Raw genomic sequence first — 26,015 nt, 5'->3', positions numbered from 1 at the left:
TCGATCAAATTCTATCGAGAGATATCGAGTTTTTTTTTTCTTTTAATTTAATTTTTCGACATTGTATTTTTTCGTAACGCGCCTTAGTGCAATAGTGAATTCAAGTGATAGCAGGATTCGTGAAAATTTGTTCCAGAAGAAACTGGCTATTGTTTTGAAATTGTTTCTGTTAAATCAGTGATGATTATTCATTTGTTGTCGATGTATCTCTCCGCTGTGCGTGAAAGAATCGCTCATGCGTTCGTCAAGACACGTCTTTTCGTAATAATAATAATTAAGTTTTATTAATTTATCGGTGAATATAATCATCGAGAGAGAGAGGGGGAAAGAACTTTAATTATGCATTAATAAATGTCATTGTTATTCACAATATGTTTACACAAGAATACTCGTCGATATAATTAAAATTAGCTACTACGTAAAATATTTCACTTATCAAATAAAATTTCTCGGTCTTGTGATAAATGGTATCGTATCGGCTGTCATTTTGCTTTAAACATTTTATACGATAAAAATACGGCAAGTAAATATAATAACGATATTATTCGCTTCCAATTTCCTTCTTCGATAACCGGAATAAACGGGTATTATATTTCTCGTTAAACGAAGCGAAACTTTCGTTGACACGTTTCTACTTTTTTTTTTTTGTTTTTTTTTTCCTTTTTTCGAGGCAATTTTTTCGGTGACACTCGGCCAAATTAATTGCCAGGCCGTTTATCTCCGCCCTGATGACAGGCCACACACTTGTGTGTATTGACAATGGCCGGCCAAACAACTCTACCGTGAAATTTCTACCGAATTTCGTTTGCCAAATATATGTCAGCCGAAAAATATCACCTCGTCTCCTCGAAATCTTTCGAACGGTTCGTCAGAAATTTCGAGACTGGAAATTTGCGCGCTTCTTTGAAATTTTGACCTCGTTCTTCCTTCTCGTCTTTGTCTCGTAGAATGCTTTCGCGTCATTGTTCAATTTTTCGAGCAATTTTCGGAAAAAGAAGGAATTTCTTCCAAGATAAAATATATAATAGAGAGATGAATCAGATTCAATTTATTCTAAATTTCTATTATACACATCAAAGGATGATATCTACTATTCATAGAAATAAATCTATTTTTATACTCATTTTTATTTCTATCATTTTCGTCGCGTACACCGATCTAAAATAATTATATCCAAATCTCGTATTCGTATCGATACGATACGAAAATTTTTTAATTTCTCTTTATGTGCTAATTAAAGAATCATAAGGATAGTTTCGAGTAGTTGAAACAATAATCGTATATACAAATAAGCCAGGCTATATTGTGGATAATTTCAGAAATATTTCCAATCTTGATCATGCTAACGTAAATGAAAATAACTTTGAATATTCAAATTATAGTCTTTTACTAACATGTAGCGCGCGGTGTCAGGTTTGTCGAAGACTTTTTTCCACCAGCGAACGGTAGTTTATAGAAAACGAGCTCCTCTTTAAGGAATAATTTACGACTCGTCGTGTCCAATGGCTCCAGAAACTAATTTTCCTTAATTAATTTCCCTCGCGAAAACGTTGATTTTACGGTCTCAGAATGTTTTTCGGAGTTTCTATATTTCTCTGGGACGCGACCGTTGGAGAAAGAAAAGAGTTGCCTCCTCCTTAATTTTTGGAATATACCAAAGCTCGTGCATCTCACACGCGTCCGAATTTCTTTGATTTCCTTCAATTTTCTCGATCGTGAGATCGATCGATCCAACGTTCGCCAAGTAATTAACCTTAATCCGTTTTCATAGACATCTAATTACCGTAATCCGCAGCCGTCGTTCTTCCACGTAACCTCGAACGAAATCGGATTCGTTCGATCGTTTATCGCCGTTCGATGCACTCGACGGTCCGCACACTCGAGCTCTCCCGCAGTTACATTTCGATTCTGCCTCGTTACGTATAATTAGCAGTGGAATCGCGTTTCGATCGCGGCTGATCGTGGTATACCGCGATTAATCGACTCGCGCAACGCTCGACAATGTTTGTCATCGTCTCCCCCGTCGTCGTCGTTTTCCCCTCGCCAATTTCAAAGCGAACGTCGAGTCGAAATTTTCTCCCCGATATTTCGATACAACACAAATGTTTGCACTGGGAAGAGCGTCCGTTTCGCGGCAGCGAGTAAAATTTTTTCCTTTCCCAGTTTTCCAAGTTTCCATCTGGCTTCTTCGGACGATTAATCAAACGGATATAATTGGATAAATTGTGTTTCTTTTCCTTAGAAGACGTTAGAAAAGGAAAGTGTTGGCTCTTTCTTTGAAGTACGCCAAAGCTTGTATATATAAGCAAACACTCTGGTGTTGAAAGTACGTTCTCGAAATGATGAAATTAGCAATTGAATTGCAAATGTAAGATCGTGAAAAAATCGATCGATCGAAGTCTTGAGGAGATGCGTATCGATAATTTCGAGTTCCATTCGAGTCCTGTCCGAATCGATTGTTGATATAATACAAATATTTGGAAAGAGCGGCAATGAGTAAAATTTTTTCCTTTCCCAGTTTTCGAAGTTTCGATCTGGCTTCTTTAGCCGATTAATCAAATATAATCGGATAAATTGTTTTTCTTTTCCCTCGTTAAAAATTTTTGATACGTGTCTGTGGAAAATAAAGAGGTATTTAATTAAAATGAAATAAGAAAGAACGAATTGATCAAGAAGTTTCCCCCTTTTTTTCTTTTAACCCAGTCGAAACGATGCAATTTATTTACGCAACGAGACAGTTTACAGCGATCAGATGCAATAAAAGAAACGATACAAACATCGAATAACTCGGAGAAGGAGAATATTCTTCCTTCGCTCGAGAAGGAACGAGAGTGGGATCCATCTGAAGCAGGAGGCACACATGGCGGCATAAAAATAATCAAAATAACTCGTGACCTCTGGCTTAATTAATCTTTAATTCAATTTCCGACAGTGTCCCGTTATTACAAGCTGCGCAGCGCGTGTATTCCCGACGTTTAATCGAATGAAGCGCTTAATGCTCCTCCTCCATTCGATAATCCGTTTTAAATAACAAACAAGTCGCCAGTTGGAGGAATTAATTACTTTCAGCTGCGGCCAATAATAAAATTATTATAAATGATTAGCCGAACGAAAGATTATCGTCGATAAAGCTGCAACTCCGAATCACTCGCTGTATCGATTTTACCTTGATTCCATTTTATTATTATTATTATTATTATTATTCAATTCACGTAATCCTGTTCTATATGGTTAAAAAGAAGCGCGAAAAAATTTCGTTATTCAAATTTATCTTCTTTTTAAAATGGGGAAAAATTGAACAGTTGAAGTAACGAATAAAGTTAATTTATTCGAAAAGTAATAATAATTGCGATGACAAACTGCTCAGTTTGCACGAGAAATGCATAAGCATCTCGACAAGTGATCACTTAGAGTAACTTCATTTTTAAAATTTTTAACCGATTACTTTTTCGATATGCCCAATAATTCGGATACTTTCTTCGATTCACGTTCCCTGAACGTGTTAGCATCGATTCGAGGAGGATCGAACCGAGAATCGTTCAAGCACGGTTTAATTGTCTCGGAAACAGAGTTGAGCGTCAATTAGTAAACAAAATTGCTCGAGCAAACTTTGATCACAATTACCTCCAATTGTTATTACATTTTAAACAATAAATCATAACCACGACTTTATCTTTTCGCTTTTGCATTGATTGAAATTAAAAGAGCGTATGGGTTGTAGACGTGTAAAAATTCTTCAAATTTACCGAATTATTATGGAAACCTAATTTAACTATTGCAAACTTTTCCCAAAGCTTACGGACAAGGAATTGTCAACGTTAACAAATGGAGTGTAGGATGGACGGTCGAGGTCCGCATTAATGAATAGAATTGGAGAGGCACAGAAAGCGCGTATTGTCGCGAGTCGAGGGCCGAATCGAACATCGATGCGTCCTCCATCTAGCGGGGGCCGAGATTCGATGCATACAATCGCGACACGAGGATCATTCGCTCGCTTAAGTCAGCCGCGACTATCGATTGCGGTTGAATTTAATTAATTTGCCCGGCCGCTTATCGCGACACCGACGAAACAATCGCGCCACGTCTCTGTCGTTTAACCAACTGTTCATTAATGTAAAGAGCACGCGCGTTCCAACTTTTCGACTCGCTCCAAAGAATCATGCGATTCGGATTATTCGTTCGAAAAATTTCCTTCTCTTTCTTACAGTGGATATCGCTCGATGAAAACATCTGGAATGTGAAACGAAGAATGTTCGATAAGGGAATTCCAGCGCAATCGAATTTGGTTGAAGCGAGGGATGGAAAATTCGAAGGTTTGAAATTTCGCGATTAACTAAATGGAGATTCGAATTGAACGTGGCGATTAATCGATCGATAAGAATTATTCCCCATTGTTCGACGCGATATTTTATGATTCGTTCGACTCGATACAACTCCTTCCATTCCTGTTTCTGTAAATTCGTTCAGATTTGCTTTCTTTCCGGCCGTTCTTTATCATAACACGCGCGACTCCGTTTTCTTAATCGTTGAGTAAAATTCTTAATTCGAGGGATCGAAAGGTAAAGTAGGGCATCGTCGATTATCGATAGTATCGTTAAGATATCGATAACGAGAATAATTTAAGTTGGATCGAAAATATTTTATCGATTCGAGAAGTCGAAAGAATCGCGATCATCGGATTAAGATATCTATAATAGAATGATTGATTAATTTTTTTACTCAAAAAACATCAGCTAACGGATTAACGACACTTCATTCGAGTTTCGATATATTCGAAAGTACATAAGAAACGGCTGGGACGATATATTTATCGAAGCGTTCTTAATCTTTTATTTTTATCGCAACACTTACACGCGTCTCGACGAAACCCAGCTTATAATAGAAAGAAAATAAGATACTCTGATAATTGGTAACCTTAACTAATATTATCAATCAAGATATCGACGACGTATTCGTAATTCCGTCGTTTCTGCCACTCGACCGTTAGAAGTTAAAATAAAACCTTCTCGAAATTGAAGAAGAGAGATGAAATTATCAGTTGGAAACGATTATTCCAAACAAAAGCATCGACATCCCCACGTTGAGCGAGAAAGAAGCATGGCCAGAATAAGAATGAGGTGCAAACAAGTGGAGCAAAATCGAAAGAATTCCCTTATAATGGAAGCTCCGTGTTAACGAATGGGGAAAATGAGTGAGAAAAGGAGGGGGAGAAGGGAAAATGGAAGGGAGGGGGGTAAGGCGTTGGTCGTTAACGAACGACCCACTCGGAATCGGGTGTATATTTCACAGGGGTTTCGAAAAGGCTGGCTGTGACACTTGAAATCTCGGCCACGGTTTATATCGCGGTTTCGCTTTACCTCGTTGGCTCGCAAGTTTTTAAAACTGGGTTGCCGGTGGGACACACGTACACAGGCCACGAAATAGGAGGAAACGGAGCTCGAGGATCGAGGGGGAGTTTCGAATTTGAGCTCGAAAATTCGGAGGGGTTGGAATAAATATTTCTAAATTATCTGCGCGGGTATTAATTGTATGGGAGAGGGAAACGTGCAAAGGAGATTGATAAAATTGGAAGGTAATGCGTTTGAAATGGTACATGGAAAAAGATGGTCAAAAGATGATAACTCGTTGTAATTTCTCGTGCAATTTGACAGATGTCGAAATTATTTTTTTAATATTCATGGAGCGAATATTATTGAAGAAATTTATACAATATTGCATTTTTTCGAGAATTAATTAACGAATAATCGATGCTAATATTGTGGATAGAGCATAGAACGATAATATGGGTGGAATAGAAAATAGAATAGAATGTTCAGAATTATCTAATATAAATTTTTACAGATTTTTATTTCACTCTCCTTTTATTTTCTATGTTTAAGAATTGAAAAATATCGAATGGAACTTAAAAACGAATTCAAAATTATCGAATATACGTACAGATTTTTATTTCACTCTCCATTTTGTGAAAATGTTCCGGTTGATTGTTTATACAAGCATTATCTTTTCTTACAGGAATATATTTCACGAATTTGGAAACGAACAGATGAAAGATAATCACGTTTGATGTTGTTGTTGAAGATAAACGATAATTGCAATTTCTATAACGTAACATAACATTCGTTCGAGGATTAACAGATAAGAATTAATCCTAAATTGTAGACAGAACGTAGAACAATAATAAAATTTCTACAGATTTTTTTTTTCACTCTCTTATGAAAATGGGTTGATTACAAGTTATCTTTTCTCACAGAATTACATTTCATACGAAACGAAGGAATTTAAAAATTGAAAAGAATTGAATGGAATTTGTACAAATTATTATTATTCACAATTATCGAATATACGTATAGATTTTTATTTCACTTTCATTAATGAATTATTTAAAGCGTTATCTTTTCTCGCAGAATTACATTTCAGGACACGAAGAAATTAAGAATTGAACGGAATTTGTAAATTCAGAATTCAGAATTATCGAATACACAGATTTTTATTTCACTTTCATTCAATGAATTATCTATCTTTTCTCGCAGGATTACATTTCAGGACACGAAACGGAATTTAAGAATAGCTCGGACGCGGAGAGAGAAAAAAAGTGTGCCGCGTTAGACCGCGTTTAGAATTAAAAATCGTTCCCCTAGCATCGTCGACGCTTTGTTCCGTCCACGGGAAAAACTAGGTTATCAACGTAACGGGGGAATAATCTCCAGGGGGACATAGCCAAGGGTTGAAAATATGGGGAACAGGGAAGGAAAGAGGGACGTGTCCTTTGTGCATCGTTTCATCCTACGTTCTCGTGTCGATCGTTCGCGGAAAATTTCTTCTTCCTCTACAAAATTTAATTTGCCTCGATTACGAGGATGGATTTGATAATTTTTATCAATCCACGAGTCCAAATCTTTTTTTTCAATCATTTCATCGAACTCTCTCAGTAACGAAAAATTGTAAACAATCTTTAAAGATAACAACGATAAAAATGGATCTTTCAAATTCAACTCTAAAATAAAACATAAAATTAATTATTATTCAAATTTGGATTTCATTCAGAACGCTCTCTCTTCAATCGAGTCTCTTTCCCATGCATTACAATTTCCATCGTAAACTAAACACTAGAACATAAAGAAGAACATTATGCTCCGATACTTTTACTCATCATTTTACTTTAACTCTTCGATTAATTCTCACAAGAACAAAAAGAAAAAGAGAAAGAAAAGAGACAAATCTTGCTCGATATCCATTATTATCCAACTATTACACAACCGTACGCTACATAACTCCCCCTCCACTCTTACCTTCGCGCGTAGATAACAGGATGGAAATAAAGGAGGGGAGGAAGCGAGGGGAATGGAGAAGCGAGTAGGATCGGCAGGATTAACTGTCCCGCCGCTCTTAGCCGCTCCATTGTTTCGGCGCGCGTTCGAAACGGGAAGTGGAAGAAGCGTGCGCGCAGAGGAGGGAGGGGTTTCCGGGATTAACGATAAGGCGCCGGGGGAGTCGAGCGGAGCAACACGTGGCAACAAGCTCGAGCGTCGTCGAGACGAAAATCCTTTGGGGGACAATCGCGCCTCCGTTTAACCGTTTAATCCTCCCCCTCTCTTTTCCTCCACCACTCGTTCCGGAAAAAGAGATCGCGATTTCTTCGTCCTTGATCTCCCTTCGTCTCGAATGCTGGAGCAAAGTGATGAGAGGGAGATTTGTGTTGGCAAATCGTAACGCTTGAAAGGAGTTTCGAGAATGACGATGAGGAAATGTGCGAAGAGATCGCGAGAGGAAATAAAGAAATAAAGGGTTGTAAATAAAAGTCGAAAGTTGATATATTGAATCGGAATTTGGAGATTCCTACGGGAAAAAGTGATATTTCTGAGAGCGTTCGAAATATAGAGAATTTGTATATCGAAGGAAAAATGGAGAAATTAAAATTTGGAAAGTTTTTTGGGGAAAAAGGTTATACGTAATATTTGTGAGAGCGTTCGAATATTTTGGGGATTTTCGAAGCATCGAAAGATTTGTGATACGGAAAAATAGACAGAATTGGAAGAGAATTGAAAAAGGCGTAACATTTCTGGGAATCGCGATTTTCGTGTTTCATCGCTCGAAAACTAAACTAAATCCCATGAAAAGTACACGATTGTCGGTCATTTATGTGGCTTGCAGAGCTTTAAAGATTAACGATCGACCGATTTAACTTAGCTCGGGTTAGCTTACGCTAGCCGAGAAAACGTATATCTTTTCCACCGGTTTAAAACCGCTCCCACTCCCCGTCTATACATACCAGCCAGGAGTATAAATCACCAGGACTCTCGAGAACGATTCTCTTCCCCAACGGTTTCGTTTAAAGGAGAACGAAATTCCAAAGCTTTCAGATACGATACACTCGATACGTTTAATCTCCCCCCCCTTTTCTAACAGATCAATAACACGTATTTAATCTCCCTTTCGATCCATCATTCCAGCCAATTTTTCGAAAAGAAGATTTTCCGTCTTCGAAAATTTCGATATACATTTAACGATATAAATCACTTATGCATTCCCGACCATCGATCATTTTTTCCAAGTTTCCTAAAACTTTCCTAAAGTCTCTCAATTTCGAATCTTGAGCAAAGCTCGAGTGTCAATGTATGACCTTACGTATATCGATTACGTCAACCGTGCTCGCCACCGACTTTCTGTCATTGGAACGGACAAAAACCTCCTTTCTCCGCTTCGATTCACCCTTTGTCGGGGATTTCTAGGGAAAATCCTGGTGTATTCTCTCGCTTCAAGACGCGAGCTATCGTTGTTATTATCATGGACACGATGGGCGCGAATAATAATAAGGAGGATTTCTGTAAAAGCAGGCCCGCCATTGTTCCCACGATAAGGGAAAACAACGCGCCATTTTATGGAATAATCTCCGAATTTCCTTCGAAAATTCGCTCCCTCGGAATAATTTAACGATTGACGAGTCGCGAATTTAATAACTCAATTCCAAATTGAAAAAATAATCTTTGAAGTTTCGTGGTGGTATCGAATCCTCGATCAAATTTACGATATTTTTATTGGATAAGTCGGAACAGCTGTGCCCTCTTGCGAGATAATTTAATAACTCACAATATATTATAGAGAATCGACCAGTTACAAATTATAGGTTAGATTATAAATCAAGATTCCACGTTTAACGAAAGAAACTGAATAAAAATCAAAGAAACTATAAATTACTTCCTCAATAACATCCAGCCCAATTGTTTCCACAAATTGGAAATTGAAATAATTAATTGCAATAATTAATTAACTATATATATTATAGATTATATTATAAATCTAGACTTTCACTCCAATTGTTCGCGAAATATTTTCACAGCAAATTGGAAATTGAAATTGCAATAATTAATTAACTATATATTATAGATTATATTATAAATCTAGACTTTATACGTCACTCACGTCATACATCAATAACATCAGCTCAATTGTTTCTACCGCAAATTGGAAATTAAAATTGCAATATATTATAAATTTAAACTATATCTAGCGAAAAAAAAACTATAAATTAGTTCATCAATAACATCAACCCAATTTTCTTCACCGAAAATTGGAAATTGAAATTGCAATAATTAATTGACTATATATTATAGATTATATTATAAATCTAAACTTTATATTATAATTGTTTGCGAAATATTTTCACAGCAAATTGGAAATTAAAATTGCAATATATCATAAATTTAAACTATATCTAGCGAAAAAAACTATAAATTACTTCATCAATAACATCAGCCCAATTTTTTCCACCGCAAATTGGAAATTGAAATTGCAATATTTAATTGACTATATATTATAGATTATATCATAAATCTAGACTTTATACGTCACTCCAATTATTTACGAAATATTTTCACAGCAAATTGGAAATTGAAATTGTAACAACTCACCGATTATATATATTATAAGTTACATTATAAATTTAAACTCTATATTTAGCGAGAGAAAGCAAATACCGTAAGCTCATAGATAACTATAAATTACTTTTCGTCGTCCGATTCTTTTCGAAATGTTTCCACCGCAAATTGCAAATTGAAATCGAAATTAACGTAATAACGATAATCAGAGAATCCAGTTACAAGCATATAAATTACGAATCTAAAATAACTCTACGAAATCTAGCGAAAGAAATTGAATAAAGTTAAACGAAAAAAGCTTTATCATTTTCGATTCGAGGAAAAGAACCCCTCACAAATTACTCGATCCACAACGCAGTCCGAAATTCTTCTCGAAATTGTTTCCACCCTCCAAACTAAAAATTTGACGAGAGGAAGCGGCGTGCTTCTCGAAACCAACATATTCGCGGAACACGGAATTCCCACGATGGAATCTCGTTCCGTGAAAAAAAAATTGACGGCAACAGAAGGCGGATCGTTGGAAGCGGGGATAAATCGCGGGATGGACGACACATCCGTTAAAGCTTATCCTCCGCGGAGGATTGCACGGTTTCGCCCTCTGTTACAGTTGGAATCGTAAAAGGGGGCCAACGAGGATTTACGATTGGAAGGCAAAGCTCGTTGGATAACAACGCCGCGCTGATTTCGCCGCGAAATAAACGAGGGAACAAGGGAGGATCCTTAAGATCCTCAGATCCTTTCAACGAGGAATGTTATTATCGTTTTCCATCGAGGAAGAGAATTATACAAATTTTACCCATAAATGGAATATTATCGGCCCAGGGAATTTATTAAATGCAAAGAGATCGGTGAATTTTATTTTCCACGATAAATAAAATACGTGCAAAGATACGTTTCAAAAGAAGGAATGAAAAGAATATGCTGTTATATATTTAACTTATTGTTTCAATCCTTAAAATTTCACTTTTTTTGAAAACCACGCCGATCCGACCTACGATTCTTTCGTAATAAAATATTCTCGGGAAGAGGAGAGAGAAAATTGATTGGAAAAATATTTTTCCAGCGGGATAAAGGAATAATAGGCGGGGAAAAGAAGCGCGTCGATACGAAAATGGAACGGCACGATTTTCCCTCGTTACTCTCGTCGGTGAGGCGAGAGACTTTTTTGGCGCCGTGTTGGCACGAGTGGCTCGCGCTTACGACAGAAAATTCCGTCCAGCAACCCGGAATTTCTCGTTTTCAACGGATAGAAAACCGTGACAATCCGTTCCGCGAATCAGAACTTTCGTCACGAGTCGGTGGCAACTTGTAAATTCCGCTCGCCATCGCGAATAGGGGATGAAACAAGGATAACTTCCGCGCCAGTTGATGCCAGCGGAACGATTCGGGAAAATTCTTTCTCTCTGTGGAAACATTTAAAGAAAAAGAAGGAAAAGGAAGAAAACTTTAATACTCGTTAGCATTGGGATGAAATTAGAATTAGAGTTAGAATTACTTTATCATTCGAAACAGCGTTCTTTCTTTGTATTTATATTTCTAAGAATACTTGATCTTTTAATTATTTTCACTTTCGAGGTGGGTATAAATTTTATGCGTGGAATTTAAGTGCACGGGAAAAGGAGAAATATGGAAAATAAAAATCTCTATTTAAATTCTTCTTTGAACGTAGTTTAGAACATGCTCGTGTGTTTTTTTTTTTTTATTATGGGAAGCTGTAGCTAATGATGGGGAAAATTTAATAGTTGAAGTTATATACGAATAAAATTACCTCGATAAATTTATCGTTCAACACGTGATAATAACAACATGATATAACCTCGAATAATGGTAAATTCAAGTTAATTTAAGCAATTATTGGGCGTGCAAATAAGTTCCTTTCCCCTTTTTTTCCTATGATCGTAATTTCTCACCGAATTCGTTCTTTTTAAGCAGAGTTTCCTGCAACAATTTCGAGCAATGCTTACTTTCTTGCTTAGGAAATGAAGAGTCGAAGCTACTCTCGATACGCCGTTTATATCTTACGGAAAAAATGGTAGGCTTAAAGCAAAGGTTCAAAGAAATTTTAATTCGAGAGACGACGATCGTTCAGCTGCACACAGAGAAAGTTGGATCACGAAGAATCGCTCGACGAAAATTCGATTCAGACGCGAGAAGAATCGACAGAAAAATTGGATGCCATGCGAAAGAGCGTTCTTTTTAAGAAGAGTTTTCCTGCAGCAATTTCGAGCAATGCTTACTTTTTTGTAGCAACCTGCAGCAAAGATTCAAATTTGAAAATTTTAGTTTGGAAGACGCGACGTTGTTGAGCTGCATCGTCATAAAATCTTGAATTCGGAAAAAAAGGGGGAAAGAACTTATCTGTCGCAGCTAATTTCGCTTCCATTAAGAGAAAAAAGGAACGAAAGTCTTTTCTTAAAAATAAAACGATGTAACAGTTTCCTCTCTCAGGTAGACAAGAATGGGCTTTAATAACCGACCTTCAACGAGCAAGAAAAAGAAAAGACTGAACTTGTACTTGCCTTCGACGAGCTGCTCCTTCTTCACCAAGATGAGAGGAATCGCGCCCGAGTTGCTCATCGTCTATTTCCAACTTTTCACTACCGATCTCGATAACATCCAACGCACTCTCCTACTATTATTACTTAATCTTCCAACATCTTAATCCCTCTCCAACCCGAAATTCTCCTTTTCAGTCCTCCCTCGCGACCATCGATCTTACACAGTAAATTTTCCACACGCGATTCACTCGATTGTTCCAACGATCTCGAATAATAAACTATCGATGCTCGGCTCTCCTCTCCTCTTTTTCTCTAAACGCGCGACATCCCCGCGGCTTCCTTCGGCTCGCGATGAACTCTCTCGTTCTGGATTCCACGGCGATCGACCGACAGAAACATTTCGAATTAATTACGAAATTGTTCGTAAGTCGGCGCGACAAAAGGCGGGGGAGGGGAGGGCGATTAGATAATATCGGTCGAGGGATCAATGGCTCTCCTCTTGGAGGAGAGAGGTGTCTGTGACGGGAGACGCGTTATCTGGAATAAACGTTGGTCGCTGGTTCCAAGGTGAGTTTCTGTAGCGCGCGCGCGCATCTGGCTCCGTTCCCTTTGCCAGCGGGAAAAATTGGGAGGAGGAAAAGTTTTCGACCCCCTTCTCTTGTTCCTCGCACTCGGTTCCGGATCAGCTTGCACAACAATTCCAATTAAGATCGTTAAGAAAGCGAAAGAAAAGAAAAGGGAGATAATTTGTTGGGAGAGACGGGTCTCACTGTTTCTCCTCTCTCGATTGTAAAGTAACGGCCAAATTGTGGAAAGTATAGTTTATACATTGCTCCTTTGAGACGAAGGAAAAGAATTAAGGAGAAAGAAAGGGGGGGAAACGAGACGATCCCTTTCGATTAATTCGAAAAGATCGAGCAGAGATTCAAAACTTGCGGCTTTACACGCCCCTGAGAATTGCTCGACTCGAGGGTGAGGACACGGAAGAGGCGTTCTCTGTCCGTGGAATGGATTTCCGCCTTTTCGAGAATGGCTCGACCGATCGATCTTCGTTTCAACCCTCGAGTTTGAGGAAAAACTCTGACATAATGGCCACTGGTATGAACGGGTCGACTATCCTCGTATCGAGTAACTTTTTATTTGCATACGTGGTTTGAATTTGTGTGTGTGCGTGGGTGGAATGGAAAAAGGAGGTGTTCGGATGGAAATTTTGCCTTCGAGCACAAAGAGAGGTTTTGTTTCTTCGTTTTGGACGATCGAAACGATTGTTTGTTTCATGTGAAGGGATGTATTGTTGGGAAAAAGGAATTCTTTATTATTATTATTTCGTTGTTATCCAAATTCTATAAATTTGAAAACAAATCGAGAGTAGAGAGATGTTCGAATTTTATTATTGAAAAAGTGAGTTTCTTTCGTTTAAGGTGATCGAAATTTCGAAATTTTCGCAACGAAAAAAGTATCGATTAAAGATACCTTTTAGAAATTTGGACGATCAAGGTTTCGACCAACTTCTCCATCTGATCTAATCAAAGTTCGTTCTAAACAAAGAAGAAGAAGAAAAAAAGAAGAAACCAGGAAATTGAAACGTCGGTTTAAGTTCGATACAAGCGAGAAATTAATAATGAAAATGGTAGGATACGCGGAACAAGTATTCCCGATGAAAAATTAATCCCCGATACGTGGTACGGGGAAACTGTGTCATCCGGTTGATTCGATGACACCCTTCTTTGATCGATTATCGCCACGTAATTTTGATCCCTCGGAGTGGAAGCAAAAAATTGGGGCGAAATATAAAATTCGAACGAAGGAAAAAAATTGTTTTCTCAAACTTTGAACTCGATTATACATTTTGTTAAATTTTCCAAACTTGCTCCCAAACTAAAGGAATATTTTTCTCCGCGCGTAACACATGCTTCGGAATTAGAATTTCCCTCCGCACTTTCCATTAAAAATTCTATTCGATTAATTAAGGAAATTTTCTCTAATAACCTGTTAACCTGTAATACAGAAAGAGAGAAAGAAAGGAAAAGAAAATACTGTTGCGATCGTACAAGTAATCGTAACGCGTGGAACTAATTGAAACAATCGATATCTCGCGAGGGAAATGAATTTTCGCCGGACGGGTGACATTGAAGGGTACAACGTTGAACCGTTTCATCGACGCGTCGTCTGATCGATCAACGATGATCCCCTCCCCCCTGATGGCCGCCATCACTGTATCGACGTGTAAAAAACGTGGATGCATGCATGCATGCACGTCCAACGACGTCCAACTTTTCACAATCTAATCTATGAAATAATTCGAATAATCGGATCTCCCCGATCAATTTCCCTTCTACTTTATTCGAGGCGAGCTTTCGAGAGGGGAAGAAAATTTTACAGATGTTTATATTCCTGACAATTCTGTTATCTTTCTTTAAAACGTTTTTCCACATTCGCTCGATAAGTGCACGGGAAAATTATTATTGCCAACGATACGAACTTTGGTCATAATTTTGGACAACTTTATCTGGAGAAACGAGATAGAAACAACTCTGAAAAAGAATCTCTCGTTGGTAAATCTGTATATTTATGATAATCGTCCGATATATTTGACGAATGAAAATAAATTTTCCTTCACTTTCGTCGGAATAATCGAAGATCATTATTTTTAATTAATCAAGAGGAAAGCGCGGGGGATAAAAGTTTGAACGAACACTTGTTGAGCAATTAGAATTACGTGGACACGCCGATGGAGAACAATGCACGGGGAAAATGTGCGTATTCAAAAACTCTGGTTCAATTAAAATTAAACGGATGTCGTCCACGCAACACGCGTCCCGGTTTAATGATATGCGAACGAGGCTGAAAGGTTATATTTTTAGAGTATTCGTGGAGGAAGCAAAGGGTTTCGTGTCAAGCAACAAGTAATCGCGTCTTTCCCCCCAATTGTTGGCTCAATGGAATCGCGCGAAACGAGTAAATAATCGATTCTTTCTTTCTTCTCCCGGCCGAGGATCGAGAGAATGAAATTTTCACGAGGGAACACGAACTTTAAAGGAACGAAAGAAGAAGAAGAAGAAGAACACATCTCGAAGAGGCCAGCCCTCGCCCTCGGCGCGACACCACCACTCCCCCACCAGCAAGAAAAAGACGGGCAGGACAAAAGAACACGGAAGAAAGCGGAAGAAAGCGCACACAGAAGCTCGAAAGATCCTCGATAGATCGCGTGGCTCGATGAGCTCCCCGATTCGGGATCCCCAGGCCTCACAGCCAATCTCTCTCACACTCTCTCTCTCTCTCTCTCTAGGTTCACCCCGGCTTCAACAAGCTGGATCGATGAAGGCTGCTCCTTGCATCGCTCTCCTCTCCCTGCCGCGCTCCTCTCCCCGCCTACCTGGATTTTTTCCCTTCCAGGGAAAATTTCCGCCGACCTTCCAACGGATAGGGAAGAAAAGAAAGGCAAAGAAAGCAAGGGACGATCCACGGAGATCGGCGAGGAGATGGACCGAAGCGAATCGAGTCGAATGGAGAAAGCGGTGGAGAACGGTGGGTGGCGCGCGTCGCACTGTCGCGTTTCGCGGTCGAATTCGAACTGGAGACGCGGGCGAAGGCAGAGGCGGCGCGGACAGGGCGGGCGATCGTTAGGCCCGCTTGCCTCGGCCGGCAATCGACGCGTAGCTCGGTTTGGAACCGGCGATCGAACTGGCGTACCGATCCGCTCGTGGATCGGGGGAGGGTGGAGGCGCGCAAGGTTGCTTTTTCGCGTTTTGTCCCGGGGGCTGGTCGCTCTCTCCGCCCCACTCACCTGATACCCGCGCGCCTACTGCTCGCCGCCGCCTCTCCATCTCTCTCTGCCTCGCTACGAACGCTAGCAACTCCCTCTATTCCTCCTTCTCTGTCTCCGTCCTTCTCCTCCTCGTCGTCCTTCTCTCTCTGCCTTAACTCGCGCGCCGCTCTGCCTTCTCTCTCTCTCTCTGTCTTCGTTCGACATTCGGACTGGCGTTATCGTTGTCGTTACGAACGACCACGATCGCTCGCGTGCGCTTGCCACCGACTTTCGCCCAACCCGCCCTCTCTGTTTTTTTGTTTTTCCTTCCCTCGTTGTTCCGGTAATTCCGCTTACTCCTCGCCGATGCTTATCGAGCTCCCGTTTAAGTAAGTCTTCCCGTGCATTGGCCACGTTTTCCACGTGGCCTGGTGTCTCTCCTGCCCTCTCCAATCTTTCGATCGAGCGATCATCGCTCGCGTTGTCGTCGAATGAGCGAGAAAGGGAGTTTGTGTCTTCGGGTTTTTTTGACAAAGAGATATTTGGCAATTTATGGAAGTCGCGTTTCTTTGTATCGAACGATTATTTTTTAATTATAAAATAGGTATTTTGATGTAAATATACGGTTGGTTTTCAATAGTGCAAATTTATAAGTCAAAGATTTTTATTAAGATATTTTCTCTGTGTTTTACGATTATTTTTTATTATTTCCAGTTATGAGGGAAATTTTGGTCGGATATGTAGTTGTGCATCGTGAGAGATATTTTCTAAGGCAAGTTTATCTTTCAATTATAATTGTTGTTATAGCGTTTTATTGAAGCTAAATTAATTTATTAAAGATTTTTAGCGATGTATCGAACAACTATTAAAGATTTTTATTAAGGTATTATCGCGTTTCTCTGTGTCGAACGATTACTTTTTATTATTTTCAGTTATGAAAGAAATCAGACAGATAGTTGTGTATCGTGAGAGAAAGATTTTTAGATGTAGTCGCGTTTCTTTGTATCGAACAATTATTTTTTAATTATAAAATAGGTATTTTGATAGCACAAATAGTTGTGCATCGTGAGAGATATTTTCTAAGACAAGTTTACAAGCGAAAGATTTTTGGACTATTATTTTTCAATTATAGTTGTTGTTATAGCGCTTTATTGAAGCTAAATTAATTTATTAAAGATTTTTAGCGATGTATCGAACAACTATTAAAGATTTTTATTAAGGTATTATCGCGTTTCTCTGTGTCGAACGACTACTTTTTATTATTTTCATGAAAGAAATGATAGATAGTTGTGTATCGCGAGAGAAAGATTTTTAGATGTAGTCGCGTTTCTTTGTATCGAACAATTATTTTTTAATTATAAAATAGATATTTTGATATAAATATCGTTCTCGTATTTATTAGTTTATTTTTCAGAAATAATAGAGCTTCTCTCAGAGCCGTGCAATCCTTCCACCCTCTTTTTCTTCCCTTTTTTTTCTTCTTTCACAGATTTCGCTTCCTTTACCAAGATGGTCTCGTTTCGTTACCGAATTAAATACACCTCCTCCAAATTTCCGAACGTTCTAATTGGTGAAGAAATGGCGCGCTTTAAGAAGCGATATATAATCAATAATTCAGGGAACTGGCGGCTTATCCACGGGTATAGGTACGCCCTACTTTTTATTTAAATGGCAACTAGGGATGGATCGGGGATGAAAGTTTGATGAGGCGGCCGGCATAGGGCGGTTGTGAAACGATTAAACTTTCATTCCGCTTATTCGTTCACTGATTTCCCCCGTTTTCCATTTTCCTCCGCTCGAACGATGCCGAACCGATCTTTGACACGTTGAATCCTTCCAAAAGATGGAAAAGATTTTTCCCCAAATACGATAACCAATGCAATATCCCCGATTTTGAAAATCAATCGTCACTCGAGATTGCTCATCTCGCCCAGAGACTTTCCAGAAAATTGTAAATTCGTTCAACATCGCGTTGTTAAAATACGTCTGTTCTCCAGTATATACGTATATTCGGTTCAAGTGTTTTCCGAGTGGGAAAGGGAAATTTGATTATCGATGATACAGGGGAACTGCATTTGCGCGAAGTAAATTTCATTTGCCGATTAATTGAATCTCGACTGGAAACCGGTACCCGAATCGTCGAGTGGCTTCGGTAGTAATAATTGTTGGTCACAAAAGAGAAGAAGTACGTTGATATATTCGCGTACATCCGTGATTGAACTTGTATCGTGCACTCTTGTTTCGAAGGAAGAAGAGAAAAGAAGTAAGAGCAACGTTAACTCGTTCTACGTGACAATAAAGAAAAAAAAGAAAAGAAAAATAAACGGTCAAATCGTAATTGCAAACGAATGAACAGAGTAAACGCAATCCGAATTTGCGAAAAACAGAGAGTATAAACGAATGTGAGCGAAGAGTAACAAGCTCGTTGAAAATTTTAAAATTTAATCGACGCGCGTATCAAAAATCGATCCTAAAGGCAAACTGTCTGTCTATCGGAAGATGGGCGAGACGAAAGGCAGGGGAGAAGCGAAGATATTGGGGAAAATCAAAAGCCTGGAAACGTGAAACAAACATTTTGCGAGCGATGGACGATTGGACGGATTTCGAGCATCCGTGACATCCGTGAAACAACGCGAACATCCCCGTTATCCGAATTGTAAACACATTACACGCGTATCCTCGCTGATCCGCGCGATTTCGAACGCATCTAACTGTTTGCGTTTCCCAGTTTCGTATACGCGATCAACTTTGTCCGTTTCACGGTTGATTACATAGTTTTTTCGGCAGACAATAAGGATCAATCGCGTTTGATGTCTACGAGGATTGTTTAGAGGTTTGGATGAGATTGTTGGTGTTGTAAATTTGTTAAGAACGAAGAAAGTAAATGTAGCTTGATAAATTAATAAATTTTGGATACTTAAGGGTGTGAAAATACACATTAGGATTTTTTTAATTTCGTCTATGAAGATTGTTAGAAGTTTGAATGAGTTTGTTGGTAAATTTGTGGAAACGAAGAAAATAAATGTAACTTAATAATTTCGGATGATTGTATACTTAGTGTAAAAATCTATGTTAGGATTTGAAAAATTTTTTTAGTTTCGTTTAGAAGTTTGAATAAGTTTGGTGTTGTAAATTTGTTAAGAACGAAGAAAGTAAATGTAGGTTAATAAATTAATAAATTTTGGATACTTAAGGGTATGAAAATACACATTAGGATTTTTTTAATTTCGTTTATGAAGATTGTTAGAAGTTTGAATGAGTTTGTCGTAAATTTATGGAAACGAAGAAAATAAATGTAACTTAATAATTTCGGATGATTGTATACTTAGGATCGTGTAAAAATCTATGTTAGGATTTGAAAAATTTTTTTAGTTTCGTGTACGAAGATTGTTTAGAAGTTTGGATGAGTTTGTTGGTGTTGTAAATTTGTTAAGAACGAAGAAAGTAAATGTAGGTTGATAAATTAATAAATTTTGGATACTTAAGGATATGAAAATACACGTTAGGATTTTTTTAGCTTCGTCTACGAGGATCGTTTAAAAGTTTGGATAAGTTTGTTGGTGTTGTAAACTTATTGAGGACGAAGAAAGTAAATGTAGGTTGATAAATTAATAAATTTTGAATATTTAAGAGTATAAAAATACATATTAGGATTTTTCTAGTTTCGTTTACGAGGATTGTTAGGAGTTTGTATGAGTTTGTTGAAACTTATTGAGAATGAAAAAAGTAAATGTAGCTTTTCTTAAGCAACGAACTTCCAAAAAAAAAAAAAATACTTTTCCTTTATCAACTGTCATCCACACTTTTTCAGAGAAAAGACGACTGTCGAGCCGAATCAAGGAGCGAAGAAACGAGTTACAAGCTTCGTGATTCGATGAGGCCATCTTTGGAGATGCACTTCAACTCCTTCGAGAAAGAAAGGAAGGAAGCTCGAATCCCGTTGCTCGATAAATAATCGATCGCGTATCGTCACTTTTGATAGAGGATTTTCCTTTTTTTCTTTTTTCTCACGGCGTGATCCTGCTCGCGCGAAAGGGATAAAGAAAGGAGAAAGGGATGAAGGGGATCTCACGTACCACGAGAATTAAATCCTTCGTTTCTTCGACGTTTATCGTCGCTTCGGTTTACCGTTCAAGTAAGCCTGGATCAGTTACGTTCCAAGTTTAACACCTACTTACGAACGGGTTTCGAGTAACAAGGATAAGCGTACAGGTCCTCTTTATGCCACAGTTCAAGCTTTGAATAAAGACCATTGGAGGAATTAATGGAGGAAGAGAGTCGCATAACGGTACAAAAGTTTGAAGGAAAAGTGGATGGAGCTTGAACAGCATACTTGAAAATCTATTTTTTGATTTTCTACGCGATACCACCTCCCTTAATTTTTATTATTTAAAAGCTTTTAATTTCGTGGTAATTTTCTCTTCATAAAAGCGTTAAAATTAAAATAAGAAATAACTTGCGGAATATGCACAAATCTCAAAATAGGATTAGGTGGAATAGGATTCATTTGCTTATATATATAGAATCGGTGTGTGTGTGTACAAGGATTCGACAAAGGGTGGGTTTTGTAATAAAACGAGCAGATAGCTTGGACGCGAAGCTCGAGATGATCGATCGCCCCGTGAATTTTACGGAAATTTAACATCTCCGCCAACTTTGAACGATGCACCGATATTCATCGATTATTATTCGACGACCAATACTCCCCCTCTCTTTCTCTTTTATTAGCTGTTACGACGACGAGAAAGAGACAGGAGAAAAAAGTCGAAAATCGAAGTCAGATGCTATTTATTTTTATATTATTTGTTCCTCGGTGGCGAAGAAACGGATCCGTTTATCGGATGGAATCCTCTTACTCTCCAATTCTGAAATACAGCCACCGAAATCGGACCGATACACGCTCCGTTTCGTTCCTTTATCCCCCAGTTTACGTTATCTTCCGATTTCAACTCCATTCTTCCCTTATATTTCCCTCTCCTCTTTGCAAATCGATGAATCTCGCTCAGGTTTACAAGGAAGAAAAGGATACCCTTGCCCTTTCTTTTTTATCTCCCTCTTTCCACACTCGAAATCGAATTTTAACGACCATTCGAGATTTTTCACATATCGAAACCACTATTTGAATAATATTCGAGATCGGTTCGAATTCTCCACCTTAATTTCAACGTTTGTTGGTTCGAAACAACGAAAAGTCTGAAGAAAGAGAGAGAGAGAGAGAGAGGGTTTTGATGAGAGAGTTTCGAAGAGAATGATAAATTATCATGGGAAGGGTAGAGATGAGAGGGTAAGTTTAGCAAGTTTAACAAGATATAGGAGGTAGTTTAGGCAAAATTATTTTAGTTACGGAGTTTTAAGAGAGCTGCTTTTTATTAGATAATTTATTGTTTTTGAGCATCTTTGAACAAGTGGGTGTGTCTTACAATGCTTTTTTTATTGTATAATTTTCAGTTTTTATCGTTATTTAAATTATCATCGTTTAGTTATCAAATTCGAAATATTTTCCAATTTAATCTGCTATAACTTTTTTGCCACGCAGATTTTTTTTACTTAAGGATATGATCTGAGAGTAATCCAATTGCATCTTTTTCGATCATCTCTCTCGTCAATTTATAATAATACGAATTTTACCTCATCTCCGTTAATCATCGAATTCAAATTCAAATAGTGGATAAAACTAGGATATTTTTAATATTCAGAAAACTGCAACTCTCGTTCCTTTCATTTTCATTTATTAATTTCTTTTTCTATTTTACTTTTCAACCTACATTGTATGTATTCTATTTCCTCAATTAAATTCGCTAATTTTTTTAATATATTTAGTTATATTTTTATACATACATTTTTTAACGAAATTAAATCTCCATGTAAACTCAAAATCGGAGAAGAAAATAATTCCTCTCTTCCCTCTATCTTTCTCTCTCTCGTCGAATCGCATGGACGAGGAATAATTTCTTGAATAATTTGCAACGAGATCGAAGAAAGAATCCAATGAAGGAGGAGGAAGAGGAGGAGGCAGCTCGCCTTTTCGCGTGAAGAATTGAAAAAACTAAATTCGGCTCCTGAATTAAATTCGCTCTTTCGAAAGCACGCGCCTTTTTTGCTCCCCTCTTCCTCCCACTCCTCTTGGATCGACCTCCTCGTTGGAGAAATATTCCAAAATATTGGCGCGAGGGATTTTCTGCGGACTCGTTTCGATTCGGTTTCAGCAACAATGGAATTCAAGGCACGAATAAAGGCTCTTTCCATCATCAAAGGACCTTCGTCGAAGTTATTAACGATAATATTAATAATCGATAATGGATAATTTTTCAAACGAAAGGGTGGATTTTTCGTCACGTTGGAAAACGATAGATGGTTATTTAGTTGTTAGGAGAATGATTCGTAGAAGAAATGTTAGATTAAGCAAGATTAATCTAAGTTGAATACGTTAAACTGAAAACGTTTGGATGATAATTTTATTTATTTATACGCTCGACATCGAGATTTTTATAATTTTATTCAACTAATAGCGATAACGTAGAGTGTTAATCGTATAATTAATTACCTGAAAGATAATTCACACAATATATCAAAGTTTTGCTTCAGTCAAGGAATAATAATAAGAGTGGACTTTTCCTCAGAGTGATGTATAAAGTTGAGGGAACACAGATTCGATTTGCGTACTATTTGCGGACGAGCAGGATAAAACGAGGATCGTTTCTGTTTGATTCCGATCAAGCAAATACGGAAGAAATACTTTTCGAAACGTTTTCTTCATCCGTCTTCCATTATTCACCTTTGATCTCGATACTTTCTCGCAACGCTGTTAAAAATCGTGCAAATCGATCTCGAAAATATAATTCTTCGAAGTTATCTCGGTAATTAACGAAAAGAAATTTCAATGAATCAATATGCGGTGCATAATTTTTGTTTAATTTCTTTTTTTCGTAGAAATAATCCTCATTTTTCGGTTGATGAAAATGCGTCATACGCAGCATTATGATCGTGTTATGATCTAACAGAAAGGATGGAGAAAGGATGTTGGAATGCAGCAAAAGGCAAAATCAATCATTCCTTCAACTCGCCGATTGAACTTATTCGAAAAAGAGAGGATTATTTCTATGAAAGAGGATTAAACAAAAAGCTGCCACAATTACGCTATTACCGATGTAATAACTCGTTTTTAAGAGATAAGAAATCTAAATAAAACAAATTTCCTTCTGCACAGATCCGTCAAATCGAATGGAACGCAGCCCTTCGTTTCGATTAATATTGATATTTCGTTTTTGCTTTCAGGTTAGAAGAATTGAGTTTTTCGAATCCACCACCTTCTTAGAACCTCCTCTATCAATCGCGACTATTCATTTTTACTAACTGATCCTCGAGCTAAATTGGACGAAATTGGAAAAAAAAGCTAACGTTTCGTTGAAAAATTGGCGCGCGGATGCCGTGAATTCAATTAGGAGAAAAATCACGCTCGACTCGAGTCGAGGGCAGAGTTTTTCGCCGATCATTTTTTCCTTCTTTCCTTTTTTTTTTCTTTCTTTTCACGACTCCAAATTCCAGCGGCTCCGAAATCGTTCGTCTCCGCGTTGAACGAAGATCGAGCTCTCCCCTCCCCCTCCCTTGGATCACGAGTTTATTTTCTTAAGATAACAATGGAGATACGAAGGTGAAGATAAGAAGGCATGAGAATAATTTTCACTTTCGACCGAGGTTTTTTTATCCCCCCAGGTTTTTTTATCTTCGAGCAGTGGAATGCACGTATTTGCGAACGTATTAGCGCAGATAACGATGATCCGGAAGAGCAATGATATTGCGCGATGAGGTCGCGAATTTTTAAGAAACTCTTGCTCTTTATCTGTGCGTTTAAATACAAGAAGGGAGGGGGGAGGGGGCTTGTTGAGGTTTCTGCAAGATTGGAAGAAGAAATTTGAAAGGGGAGGGAAAAAGAGGAGTAAAAGAAGATTTTCCGTTTCTTCTTTTCTAATTTTTCTAGAGAATGGGGAGATTGTTGCGTTTGGAACGCTTTGGACTTTTCTCTTTCTTATAGATTGCCTTTGGCGAGAAAGAAATCCAATATGAATAAATTTTAACGCTATTGAATTCAGCTCGAAAAGAATATATCCTTTCAAATATATATATATATATAAATTTCGAGAAATATTCCAAGTGTAGAATCAAGTTGTTCTCGGCCGGCAGTGAATAAAAAGGAAATCACGAAACTTTGGAAAACAGGATTTTAAAATGTTTCAGAGATATGGGTCTCGGTCTGTGATATCGAGCATAATCGTATCCGTGCAACCTCTGTCGAGCGATGATAGAAGATCGTAGAAATCTAACTATAAATAAACTTCGATTTCAAATTCAACTCAAAAGGAACACGGATCCGTTTGAACATCAAAACCTGGAGAAATATTCCAAGCATGGAATCCTTCGAAATATGCATTTCGAAATTAAATATATTCCAAGAATAATTTAGAAAGAAATATCACTTGATGTCGAACACCTATAATATCTGTGCAACTTCTAACCATAAATAAATTTCGATTCAGCTCGAATTCAAAAGGAACACGAATTCTTTTAAATATGCGTCTCGAAAGAAACAAGTCCTCGAAATATGCATTCCAAGAATAATTCGATCGAAAGGAAGAAATATCGCCATATAATCGCATCTGTGCAATCATTGTCATGAAATATATAAAAGAATCATTGTCATGAAATATATATAAAAGAATCTAACTACAAATAAATTTCGATTCAGCTCGAATTCAAAAGGGAAAGAAATACTTCAAAAAATATGCATTTTAAAATTAAATATATTCCAAGAACACGAGAAGAAATTTACAATAATTTCAAATTCAACTCGAACTCAAAAAGAACACGGATCTGAACATCAAAACCTGGAAAAATATTCCAAGCATGGAATATTCATTTCGAAATTAAATATATTCCAAGAATAATTTAGAAAGAAATATCACTTGATGTCGAACACCCATAATATCTGTGCAACTTCTATCTAACCATAAATAAATTTCGATTCAGCTCGAATTCAAAAGGGACACGAATTCTTTTAAATATCTCAAAAGAAAGAAGTCCTCGAAATATGCATTCCAAGAATAATTCGATCGAAAGAAAGAAATATCGCCATATAATCGTATCTGTGCAATCATTGTCATGAAATATATATAAAAGAATCTAACTACAAATAAATTTCGATTCAGCTCGAACTCAAAAGGAACGCGAATCCTGTACAAATATTCCAAGCGTAAAAATCCTCGAGATCGAAGATCTCGTTCCAAGAACGGATCGATCGAAGGAAAGGAATCGATTCGTCGACCTGCGGAGGAAAAATCATTCTCGAATCCGTGCAACCCCTCGTGGACGGTCGAGGAGAGGGGTTGCGCGATATATCGCATGGCTGGCGCCAGTTAACAATCGAGAAGGCTGCGTTTATGAATAAGGCTGGAAACGGCAGGTGGGGTAAGGTCACAGGCAATGAACCTCGATCCAGTTCAGGGGCTGACGACGACCACGCCCTCCGCCATCCTTCTCCTTAATCCGTTTCCAATTCACTCGCCTTTAATTGTGCCGTATATAATCCCTGGTAAATTTCGTGCTCGATGATACGCACGGATTTAAAGGTAAGGAAAATTTGCCAAGCAGAAACAGAATTACAGATCCAAATATAAATCTCCTCTCGGTGGAGTGTATTCATCACCAAAGCACGTAACAATTTTCTTCTCGTCCCGAGAAATAAGAGGACGATTGGTTTCGCGGCTGATCAAAATTATCACGAGTTTCGTAAATGTTCAGCAACAGTAAGGAAACACGATTGCACGCGATACTCGAAAATCGCATAGTGTGTCACGCGATCAACGAATAAATCCGTGTAGCACGTATACGGAAGCAACG

At 38.0% G+C, this 26,015-nt stretch overlaps 1 protein-coding gene across 6 annotated transcripts in view; it reads right to left on the bottom strand.

The window, feature by feature from the left end:
* LOC107994397 (solute carrier family 12 member 4) overlaps positions 1–26,015 on the bottom strand; it is a 119,024-nt gene that overhangs the window by 66,616 nt on the left and 26,393 nt on the right. Inside the window, exons 1-2 of one of the 6 annotated variants that reach the window (XM_028665060.2) lie at positions 15,750–16,054; positions 12,395–12,739 (exon numbers count right to left, since the gene is read on the bottom strand). The exons of 3 other annotated variants lie outside the window; for them this stretch is intronic. In XM_028665060.2, coding sequence (XP_028520861.1) covers positions 12,395–12,452 — 58 coding nt within the window. In that variant the 5' untranslated portion in view covers positions 12,453–12,739; positions 15,750–16,054. Of the gene's footprint in view, positions 1–12,394; positions 13,123–15,749; positions 16,055–26,015 lie in introns of those variants that run through there. 2 more of the 6 variants (XM_062075089.1, XM_062075090.1) reach the window with 2 other exon arrangements.

The sequence above is a fragment of the Apis cerana genome, linkage group LG5 (genome assembly GCF_029169275.1).
Source record: "Apis cerana isolate GH-2021 linkage group LG5, AcerK_1.0, whole genome shotgun sequence".
Lineage (NCBI taxonomy): Eukaryota > Metazoa > Arthropoda > Insecta > Hymenoptera > Apidae > Apis > Apis cerana.
This window is presented reverse-complemented; position numbering and strand designations above follow the sequence as displayed.